This window comes from Meriones unguiculatus, chromosome 8, assembly GCF_030254825.1.
Source record: "Meriones unguiculatus strain TT.TT164.6M chromosome 8, Bangor_MerUng_6.1, whole genome shotgun sequence".
Taxonomy (NCBI): domain Eukaryota; kingdom Metazoa; phylum Chordata; class Mammalia; order Rodentia; family Muridae; genus Meriones; species Meriones unguiculatus.
In genome coordinates, this window is record NC_083356.1 from 123,225,339 (window position 1) to 123,237,823 (window position 12,485).

The 12,485-nt window shown below is 41.6% G+C and overlaps 1 protein-coding gene across 2 annotated transcripts in view; it reads right to left on the reverse strand.

Annotated features, from left to right (window-relative positions):
• Cers6 (ceramide synthase 6) overlaps positions 1 to 12,485 on the reverse strand; it is a 245,150-nt gene that overhangs the window by 162,073 nt on the left and 70,592 nt on the right. For both annotated transcript variants that reach the window (XM_021635584.2, XM_021635583.2), the window contains exon 3: positions 6,157 to 6,287. In XM_021635584.2, coding sequence (XP_021491259.1) covers positions 6,157 to 6,287 — 131 coding nt within the window. The remainder of the gene's footprint in view (positions 1 to 6,156; positions 6,288 to 12,485) is intronic.

Here is a 12,485-nt window from a genome sequence, read left to right on the forward strand (position 1 = left end):
AACGGTGGCAGAGTTTCCCTCCATCATAACCTGCATCAGCTTCCATCCTGAGCAGGTTCTTCTAAAATGTCTCACATGACATCTTTTAGATATTCTTTTTTCACTTGCAAAAAGAAAAAACAACAACAACAAAAGCCACACACACACATACACACAAAACCTCTTTCAGTTGCCAATAAAGACTTAAATGCTTTGGGGAGAAATCGTCACTCAACCTGACCCAGCTGTGAGTGCCTGCTTCATGTGAGAGGGAGGAAAAGTAAGACCAGCATTTCCGTGCATTTCCCACTGGACAACTTCTAGTCAGTCTATGCACATTAAGTAGGTGAGCCGGACACTGGACAAGCTTACAACTCATCGGCCCTATGTGCAAGCACTTTTCAGCAGCCACAGCAATGCTATTTCATACTGATGAAAAACAAAACACAATTATGTCCTGAGGGGAGTCCATATTTTCTTAAAGAAAAGCTTACAGAATAGAAAAACTACAGATAAACACACACACACACAATCTTCAATAGGCATATTTGTGTGCTCTGGGTTTCCAATGTGCTGTTAGTCCTTCTGAATGGCAGTTATCTCATTTCTTTTAACCAGGAAACAGATGGGGGAAGGGAGGTGAGCGAGAATGTTATTGCCCTTGGGACACATCTTCTAAAATAAACATGTCCAGACACCCTGGGGAAAGACCTGTACCTCCATTTGGAAAGCTCACTGGGTGATGATAAACTATTTCTGATCTCATTTGCTTTCTGTTGCTGACACAAAATATGGACCGAAAGCAGCATGAGTAGGAAAGGGCTTATTTGGCTTACGCTTTCCAGTCTACCGTGGAGGGGAGCCTAGGCAGGAACTGAGAGACAGGAAGGGATGTCGAGGCCACAGAGGAGCTCTGCTTACCAATGCTTTCCATGGATTGCTCAGCCTGCTTCCTCATGTAAGCCAGGAGTGGTGTTGCCCTTAGCAGACTGGATCCTTCCAAATCAACCATCAACCAATAAAATGCCCACATACCTGTCCACAAGACAACCTGATGGATGCAATGCCTCAACTGATGTCCCCTCTCCCTAGGTGACTCTAGCTTGTGCCATGTTGAAAAAACTAGCCAGCACAACGGACCCTTTGTCAACTCAGCACACAAACCCTAACCCTATTAAGCCATAACCTCTCCTTTGTTGTTTATCCCCAATATCTTGCGTTAATATCACAATATAAAACACAAGCCACCTTTTTAAATCAGATAGTCTAAATTTTTCAACAGTTTAAAAGTCTAAGTTCTCTTAAACGTATCCAGCTTCTGAACTGTGGGGGCTCCTGTAAAATAAGTTACATGCTTTCTATTTCTAAAAGGGAAGAGACAGGGAACAATTATAACCAGATCAAAACAAAACCCAAGTCAAAAAGTATATAAGGTTAAGATGTTTTGGAGTCACTCATGATCTTCTGGGGTCTAAAGGGCTTGGATACCTCTATTTCTCTAGATTTGCCATCTGTAGCCCACACAGCTTGTCCTGTAGGCTCAGGCTGGCTCATTCCACATAATTATTATCCTTGGCAATCATCTTATCACCCCAGAATCTCTAAAATGCTCGTCTACACTGCTGGCAAGGTTATACCCTCATCAGCGGTTTCTTGGTGGTTACTAAGCCTGCTTCAGCCTTTCTCTATTACTCTTCAAACCCCAGATCTCCACAGCAACTGAAGCTGTCCCTTCACCAAAGGCCTCCTGGACTCCCCACAGAGATTCCAACCCTGCATGATACCATCTTCAGCTACTCTCTTTGACTGTTTCACTCCTTCAAGTATCATGGGGGAGACACTTGCATATTACCAAGTTCCAAGTACCAAACGGAGATGCAGCTTTGTCTCCACATTGGACCACAGCTTCTGTGTGATGACACTGAGCAAATACTTCTCAGGTTTAACCTCAGTGATGTTGGTCTCTTATTAATCATGGATGATTTCTCAATCCCAGTTAAGCAGCATTCAATGTTCCACTAAAGCAAAGGTTTCACTTTCAGTGGTGTTGGTCTCTTGTTAATCATAGTGGATTCTTTAGTCCCAGTTGACCAGAAAGTAGACTCTTAACTATTAAGCATATCACACAGGCAGCATGATAGAGTCTTTGTGGGACTGGCTCTCGGACTTTCCTCTAAAACTTAACAAGCTAGCTTTGTACCATCCATTTTTCTCTCAGCACTGTCTTCCAAACTCCAACAGTATAAGCCCATTAAGCTTCCTCCCAGCAACACAGTCAAGTCTACTACAGCAACACCCCATGTTCACAATACCAACCGTTTTAGTTTGCTCTCCTGCACTGACCTAAAATACTGACCAAAAGTGACTTGTACCCGAAAGAGTTTATTTCTCTTGCTGTTCCCAATCAGAATTCATCGTTGAGGAAAGTCAAGGCAAGAACTTGAAGGCAGGAACTAAATCAGAGACTGTCTTAGAGTTGCTGTTGCAGTGATGAAACACCATGACCAAAGCAACTTGGGTAAGAAAGGATTACCGCAGCTTGGTAGGAATCTAGAGTCAGGAGCTGGTGCAGAGGCCATGGAAGAGTGGTTCTTACTGGCTTGCTCCTTATTGCTTGCTTAGACTGCTTTCTTATAGAGCCCAGGGATGGCATCACCTATGATGAGCTGAGCTCTCCCCCATCAATCACTAATTAAGAAAATACCCTACAGGCTTCCCTACAACCATATCTTAGGAGGCATTTTCTCAATCGAGATTCTTTCTTCTCAGATGACTTTATCTTGTGTCAAGTTGACATAAAACTAGCCAGCCCAGAGACAGTGAAGGAATGCTACTTAGTGGTTTGGTCTCCATGCATGGCTCAGCCTGCTTTCACACAACTCAGGACTACCTGACCAGGGGTGGCACTGCCCACACTGGACTGGACCCTCCCACAATCAACCATTAATCAAACAGAATGTCCTACAGACATGCCCAGAGGCCAGTCTGACTGAAGTAATTCCTTCAGAGTTTCTCTTCCTAAGTGACTCTAGTTTGTGTTGTCAAAAACACACAAACAAACAATCAAACAAACAAAGTAGCAGGTATTCTAGGCGGAAGAGTACTGCATTAGGCATGTGAATAAAGCATAGGCAGTGGAATCCCAGTTCTATAAAAGAAAGAGGTCATTTGAACTGATTTCCAACAGGCTAAGGCGAGACTCTGGTTATTGGGATTTGAAGCCCAATGTTGAACCTCAAGTTATAGAAAAATCATCAAAGTTTTAAAGCAACAGGCTGTGGGGATGGAATATTTTAAAATATTGTTTTGGGATCATAGTAGTAACACAAGATTGTTGCAGTGGTTTCTCCTCTCATCCCTAAGCTCCCAGAAAATGACTGAGGAGACTCAAAATATATTTAAAAATACCTAGGAAATATTGTTAGGTTCTTCTCTGATTAGCTCATAACTTAGATCCCATTTATTCTAACTTACATTCTGCCATGTGGCTGGTTACCTCTGCTCAGGTACCATGGATTTGTTATCCTCACATCTTGCCAAACAAATCTCTGAAGCCTGGCCCTATCCCAGAATCCTTTCTGCCTACCAAATGTCCCAACTTCTAGCCTACCCTTTCCTATAGGCCATATGCTTTTGGGTTTTGTGGTTGTTTTTTTGTTTGTTTGTTTTTTTTTGTTTTGTTTTTGACAGATGATGCTTTCATTTAGACACAAGAGATTCTTTCTACACAAGATGCTACATAGAGCAGAATGATTCCTTGGTAGAAATATCTCAATAGACACATATGGCTTAGAAAAAAACTATTGAGAGGAAATGATTTCTGGAGAGAATAAGGTAAAGTAAGAAAATAAAGAATCTGGAGACTAATCTGGAGATAAATGCATCCAAATCCACAGACAGGACACACAAACAGTCCCTGGAAATACAGAGCCACTTGCCAACCTAGAAGCCAAGAGCAGTGTCTCATGAGATTTTATCAGCACTGGGTCATACACATGGATCAAGTAGTAGCAATGACCCCACGGTCATCCCAGAAACTCCCACATGCCTCCAACCGCTGATCTTTCTGTTCAGGTCTTCAATTTCTGGCTCTCCATGGCAATCTTTTAACACATATCTGACTACTATTTCATGTGGACCATGGACCTATTACATACATACTCAGGTCTTACCTGTCTGACACAGGTACAATGAGCTTCTTGTGGTTATGGATTATAACATACACTTTCCATGTTGGCCCCCACTCTGTTGTGCCTGTATGTTGTCACACCTCTAGAAGTCATTTAGAAACATTTCCAAGTACTTGTGCAGCCCAGTGAAATGGCTTGTTACCTATAGGTTAGCAGGGATTGCTACTTAAGATGTGGTGCCTGACCCACAGCATCAACAGCAGCTCTGAACCTATTAAAGATGTAGAATCTCAACTGCTTATCCACATATAGCTGTCTTATCCCCTGCCTATCTACCTCTTAATGAGATCCCCTGGTTACTGTTGCCTGAACACATTTGTGTCTAAAAGGAAAAAAAAAATACCATATGATCAGTTACAGAAGAGGCCACACCTTGCTACTGAAGAAGTGAGTTGGACCAGAAGAGAGAGCATGTGACTGAGAGCCCACGTCTGCAGTCCAGTCTCACTCCTGCTCAGACTCAACCATCTGTGATAGAGGCTGGGCCCTTTGGAGCTGGGGCAAGACCAAGTCAGGAAGCAATTCCAGATGCTGATCAGAGCCTGGATACAGAAATCCTGCCAGGAACTGCTACTTAGTTTACATATGAGAAGCATTTCACAGATTGTATCTACTTAGCTGTTTTTTTTTACCCGAGATTTTTATAAATACCCTATTTTCCTGATGATCCCATTTATTCTCTTCATATCTACCCAGCTGCAGGAACTTATGGTATGATTCTGCATCTCATTCACTCTCTCAGTCTTAATGATGCAATGTTGAAATGCTTTTTTGGCTAATTGAAAGACAAACCTGAAAATGCAAATGCAACTCGAATTCAAAATAGAAAGCGCTGTGACTAAAGGCTGTTTTCAAAGGCACTACCGCTGAAAAAAGGTGCCAGGCCAGAGCTCCCCAAGGAAAGGGCTGGACACACAGCGATGGCCACATTCATAAGATGAGTGGCAGAGAGGGCCTGTCTCATCTTAGCTGGGTATGTACACAGTGCCTACACCTTCCTCCGGTTTTCCTAAGCACGTCATGGTGCATTTTCTATCATTTGTGTGCGCCCTCGCACGCGTTCATGTGTGTCAAAGTGTTGTTATGGGTTGTGTACTTGTGCATGCATCTGGAGGCTAGAAGTGGATGTGTGGAAGATGACTTTCTCAATCACTTTTCACTTCTTTTTTTCAGTCAACTTGGAACTCATCCATCGAGGCTAGTTGGCCAATGGGCTCCAGGATCTGCCTCCTCCATGCTAGGATTGCAGATGCAAGGCACCCTCGCTGCCCTGCCCAGCTTTTACACAAGTGCTGGGTATCTGAACTCAGTTCACCCGTGGAGCCCTCCTCCCAGCCCTTGCTTTCTATTATTTTTTTATCAGCTTTATTAGCATACCATCTATATGCCAGGAAATTCAAATTTTGCAAACTTTCAGTATATCCCCACTGTTAAGCAATGCCTCATCAAAATGCATATTAGGAATAGAATATAGCCATTTCTTAAATCTCTAGGAATCTAGGAGTTTGTAATTATCCCTTGGTTAGAATGCTAACCAATCCTAAAATTTTAGTTTTTATTAGTGGAGAAATATGTCTTGATAACATTCTATCTATTCAATTCAAAATGTGGAAGTAATGCCTTTCAATGCTGTATTTCAAAGATGACTGGTTGAAAACACCATGACAGGCCTTCAGATCTATTTCCTTGAAGGAACTGCATTAGGAAGTGATGTTTATTTTTCTGGATCTGCAGTGAAATCCCAGATCCTTACGAACTACTATTCCCTCAGATTTTCCTGCTCCATCCTCCTACCAGGTGTCACACTTTAAGGATGCTGGAGTCTGCCAACATTTGCTGCTTTCCACATCGGGTTGGCATGAAGACTGAGACAGGTTTTCCTTAAAAAAAAAAAAGGAGAAGGAGAAGGAAGAAGAATAAAAAGAAGAAGATGAAGAAGAAGAGAAAGAAGAAGAAGAGGAAGAAGAAGACAATGACATGAACTTACATGCTCTCACAGAACCTGGTCAGGGTGCTGGGTTTCTCCTGGTTGCGTCTTTGTCGAAACCAGCGTTGAATGCTCCGAACATCCCAGTCCAGCTGCTTGGAGAGCCCTTCTAATCTCTTCTCATCAGGATGCTATGAAACAAGGCACCAGAAAAAAAGGGTTTTACCCATTTTCATTTACAACGTTTACAAGTTTTACCTTACATATGGTTGGATTTTCCCTTCGTTTTTTCTACTGCTGGAATTTCAATATTTGTGACTGAGAATCTAGTCCATCTATATGAGGCATGAACAAAGATAATACCTAAATTACTCACTATGAAACAAGACAGAAAAATAAAACTCTCGCCCCGATGCTTGCATTTTGTTTTTCCTCTTATCAGCAAATACTTCTTGTGAGGCAACCAGCCACCAAGAGAGCATGAACTAGCCAGCTGGCTGAGTTAGTGCCATCAGCCTTCAAGGGAAGAATTTACAGAGACATCAAACAAATAATTCTCTTTCTCAGGGTAAATAGTATATTTATATATCTTATAAACAGGTAATTTTGAAAAAACAAAAAATAAAAAGCACAGAAAAATCCCAAAAATACATCTGCTACCGTGTCATTTCTGGTATCACATACATTTCCTCTCTCATTTCCCTTCCCCTTCTGTCAGATACTCTCCTTTCCTTCCTTCGTCATCCCCTTGCACCATACCACACATCTAGTCTCACTAACACCACATATTACTTAAGGAAACTTTTGAGGACAAAGTGGCCTTCAGACAATAGACACAGCCCCAGTTCCTCACCCCACTAGCCACTCTAAGCTTTGGTCTCTAATAGTACAAACAAGGGTGATTTATCAACCTACAGGAAATCTTTGGTGTAGACTGTGAAAATATATGTTAAGCTGAATACCTGTTAGCTGTCTTTTTTTCTTTCCCCTCTCTTCAACATGTTAAAGAACATCACAAGAGGGGAACCTACTATACAAGGAAACCAGCCAAGAGAGTTCCAATCCTTGACCCATTGTTGGCTTTAGCACTGATGATCAGAGGAATACCCAAAGAGGGAGGAGGGAGAAGACACTCTGACCAGGCTGTTACAGAGTGTACACACACATAGGACCCCAAAGTGTCTCAGCGACTCAAGGGGTCTATGTCTCCCACAGTTCACCTGTTAAAGTCTCACTGGGGTGAGGAGGTGAAGGCTTTGGGAAGAGACTATGTCACAAAACCATAGCCCTCCTCCTGCATCTGATTGCTGCTGCTGCAGCTGACACTGCCTCCTCTCCGCCTCCCAACCTCCTCCCCTCTTCCTTTGCTCTCTCTGTCCTTCCCCTCCCAAAACCCAAAAAATGAACGCTATGGCCACCCAGATCTCACACTTCCAGACTTTCGAACTGTGAATGATAAATGTCTGTTGCTTGTCTACAGCAGTCTGTCATGGAGGCCTGAGCCAACTGAGACAGACAGACACATACCCAAACACACAGTAAATGGCCTCCACTTACAAAGTGTTCTGGTCTTGTGCCTATAAACACAATTTGCCAGCGTTCAGCTGTACATGGGCCTGAGTTCTCTTCAGTAGTAATGACAGAATCTACAATCTCCTTTTATGAATTTCTTAAATGAAAATTTGAGAGAGGAAGGGGGAGTCACTGCCTATAAAATATAATGGTTATACTGCCGTCCTGTCAAAATGAAAATCTTTATCACTATCTTGACAGTCTCCTACAATATATATAATGTGTGGTGATTATAATCACCCGCTACCCTCTACTGTCGTCCTCACTTTCCCTCTGAATTCCTCGATCCTAACTTGTCCCCTGATGGCTACACCATTGAAGGAAATGACACTGTTTCCAGCAACAACCATAAACAGGCAAGACCAACTCAGGAAGGAGGTGAGACCTCGGTAACAAGAGAAAACCTTTTTTACTAGTAGTAGGAGAAAACAAACAAACCAAGGTTCACAAATTAAAACCGGTGAAGCTAAAGTTTCCGCATCCAACAATACCCCTCTCACCTCAATGCTCTTCTTCCTTTGACAGGGAACCACAGCCATTAAACCATTTTTCCCCCCAGGGTTATTTCACATAAAAAAAGCTCGACACACATTCTTATACCCTCCCCCATCACACAAATTACTGTAGACTGTGGACTTCGCTCTGAACTTGGGGTTTCCCCCTTCATAACATGTCTACACTGCATCTTTCGTTTGTGAAGTGTGAGAATGAACTCGCACACTCTAGTTTATTCTGCTAATGGACACTTTGGTACCGTCAAAACTGTGCTACAATAAGCTTGGTGTGTCATAGTAAATAGTGGGATCCATTGACCAAAAACCATAGGTCCAAGAGCTCTTGCAATTTTTTATACTCAAAATTTACTAATTTTATTAGTTTACCCTTTCAAGGGAAAGAGCAGTCATATCCCATAGCCTCCTCAACACAGCAGAGTATCTTCATCTTTTCCAGTGTGACACATAAAAAGTAGATTCTCACTGCAGCTTTGATTTTCCCTGTCATGAGAGAAATGTCTTGTTCATATGTTTAGAACCATTCCGACTTTGCTTTCAGGTGAAGAGTCAACTCATGTCTACTGCCTAGCTTCATCCCCTTAGACTTATTATCATATTTGTAGGATTTTTTTTTTCATTTATTAGAGTGATTACACATTCTTCTCTGTTGTAAAGGGTTTCTTTTTTTCTTTTTTTGGCCAGTATATCGTTTGTTTTAAAATTGGCTTACAATATGCATTGCTTAAAAATGAAACAAAACAAAAACCTATGCAGCTATTTGCGAAAAATATATTTGAATATATCAATCCTTTCTGTAATTATTACTAGAAATTGTGATTAGAAATACCCTTTAATATTTTCAGGGTTTTGATGGATTCAAATCCTTGGTGCATTTTTAATATATTCTGGTAATCTGCGGGAAACAGAACTTCAACATTCTAAATGTTTCCCCATGTCCCCACACCACACCTCACCTTTCTCCATTGAAACCTCACCCTGACTTCCCATTGGTCTATCATCCACATTTCAGGAATAATGTGCTTAATTTTCCTCAGGGGTATTAATATTTCTATGTGACAAGAATTCATAGGACACGAATTAGGTTGTTTATGGCTAAAATTGAGACAAAGACAAATAAGCTTCTTGGTATGTGTGATAACTACATCATACCAAATGTTAAATTAACACATGGTTAATTAACGTCTTCATTCGACTTGCCATTAATACCCTCCAAGAGAACTTAAGTGTTTTCTTCAGGTAATTCTTACAAAAGGTTATAATGTATATTTTTAGTGATGATACTCTTCTTGGGTTTTGTTACAAAAAACAACATCCTTTTTTATAGTCTATTAACTGTTTTAACACATATATATATGTTAATATATATATTTTTAATATATATATTCATTTCTGTTAATTTTGCACTGCAACTTTTTTTTTGGTTTTGTGTGGTAGTTTTTCACTCAACTGTCTTAATTCTAAAGGTATATATACATTAAAAAAAACATAATAGTCTATCACCAGAAGTTCCATAAACATAGAAAACTTTTAATATATTTTTTGTTGGTACCTATACTGTAAAAAGATTTACAAATGCTTTTTGAATAAATGAATATTTAAGTAAAAAGTTCTGCTCCTTCCTCTCTAACTTAAATGACTTTTCTCTTATCTCCCTAGCTCACGCCCCTAGAAGCAACACGCGAAATGACCATTATTTCCTGCTCTTCCCACCCGACGCTTGTCAACAATATTATCTTCCTTATAGTTTGCTTTTGTCCTGTTAAACATCCTTCTACTGCTACTTGATTTGCCGGCATTAGCTGATCAGCTGCCTCCCAACTATTAGGCAATTCTTCTCCAATCAGTGAATTTCCCACTGTCTTCTCCTTCTCAGTTCAAGTTAGCTATCCTTTTTATACCATAAGAACACACAACGTTAACATTCTGTTCTGACACCATCCCTCACATTTCTTCCTCTCTTAGTTTTACAGTTTAAATATATTCAAAACTCACAAACTTTCCCAGTAATCTTGTATAATCTTCTGGTTAGCTAAAATTAATGACAATGGTCTCCTTAAGAAAGAAGAAAATGAGACTGGGAGTGGTGGTGCAGCATGCCCTTAATCCCAGCACTCGGGAGGCAGAGGCAGGTGGATCTCTGTAAACTCCAGGACAGCCTGGTCTACAAAGTGAGTCTAGGACAATCAGGGCTGTTACACAGAGAAACCCTGTCTCAAAAAACAAACCAAAAAAAAAAAAAAAAGAAGGAAGAAAATGTACAATTTTTACACAACAGTTTGTGTGTGAGAGGAGAGACAAACACAGAGAACCCACACATGTGTTTGCAGGTACATGAGCAAGTGCCTGCAGATGCCCACAGAAGAGCAGATGATTACCAGGTCCCCTAGATCTGGAGCTCTAGGTGTTTATGAGCCACCTGACATGGACTGAATGACCTCTGGTCCTCTAGAAGAGGAGCGAACACCCGCCCACAGAGCCACTTTTCTAGCCCCTGCCTCCAATCTGTGACTGGAGGAGAGGAGGATCAGGACACCCTCCCTTAAGATAGCCGTTGTTCCTTTTTGATCTGAAGGCATCTTGGGAGGTACTAGAGTATATAAGAAGTTAAAGTGTAGCTGAAATTGGGACTTCATCATGCAGTTTCCATGCAGCTGTCATCATGGCCTGGAGGGCCTCTGGTGATGCAGCTACTGATGGATCACAGACTCTTTGAGAATCTCCTCTCCTATGCTCTCTGTAGGAAGTCCAATAAAATCACTGGTCTCATCAAGTTGCACTCTGGTAAAACAGTACTTTTGTCAGGCATTAGTGTCCATCTGAGATCAATACACATTTTTTTGTGTCGCCCTGGGAAAAGGTAATTCAGCACCATGAAACATTGCTCCATAATTGCTACATATTTTTAACCTCATAGCTACAGAACCGATTTGGTTGGGGAAAGTGAAGTAGTCTGTGTCATAGCTATAACTGGAAAACCCTCCCAAATTAAAAATATACTCAGATAACATGATAAAATCAGTCGAAATACAGGCAATACAAAAATAGTCATTAGGGAGAAAGACTCATTTGGTGTGTTTAAATGGGCTCAGCAATCAATAACTGTAGGTCCTTTTTTGGCTCTATTCACAACCTACGGAATCAGAAGCCCCGAAAATACAATGCAGAAGCATGTACGTTAACCTCTCAGATGAGCAACTCATTGAAATGTGAAAACACTGGCTGAAACAGATGCTGTATAATTTATTAAATGGTGTGTGTGTGTGTGTGTTATTTTATTCAATCCCCATGAAAGCCTGTGAGCATGTTCTTCAAAGATTTCTAATGCTTCCAGAGGTTAAGTAAGTAAGTAAGTAAATAAATAAAATAAAATAAACAACTTGCTGAAGGCCAAACTTTAGTAAGAAAGAGATATTGTTTCAACTTACACACTCAGATCTGACTCGGGCAAAAACCAACGGTCCTAATTATTTCTTAATGGTGGTAGGTCCTCTATAGTGTTTAGAATGTGATAGATTTCTCTGTAAGGTGGGAGGTGGGCTCTCTGTAGTATTTTAAATGTGACAGATTTCCCTGCAAGGCACAGGAAGGAGAGACAAAAAGATGTTACCACCAGAGAAGAAACTGATGACAAATGTCATGACTTAATTCATCTGCTGATGTCAGAGGTCAGAGCAACCCGGTCAGACAAGATGACCAGTACGGTCACACAGGGCAGACCCCACATTCAGAAGGGAGCTTTACGCTCTATGGCTTATGTCTTAAAAGTCTACTCCACTTTTTAAATGTAATGTGTTCTTGCAAATGATATCTAATGGGGCAAAGGCACACCTGCAGACCCTGGGCTCATACAGAGCTTTTGCTCCCAAATAGGCAACTATTGCCCCTTTCCCATCTCCTACCCCCTCCTCCCCCGGATCCTTCACTCCCCCCCTTCCCCCGTCCCCTTTCTGCTTACAACTAGTGCTTTGGATCCCCAGAAGGGGCATGGGAACAAGCAAGGGGAAGAGTGAGCTGTGAAACAGGGTTTGTTTCTCTCTGAGGCTTCTTGGTATGAGGCAGGGCAGCCACCTCTGAGCATGATGGGTGACTCAGCTAGGGGAGCCTCTTGCCTACTTGCAATCTCGTAGCAGAGGCTGCGATGCCCTTGGAGGTCACCTAATGCATCATGTGTTGGGGCAACGCACCTGTAGATAGGAGAGAGGCCTGTCTGAACTTTGCCCCCGGTGCCAAGGCACGGTGTTGTTTCCAGCTAGAGGAAAGGGGAATAAGACGCCCAGCAAGCTATGTATGTACTTAGTCACC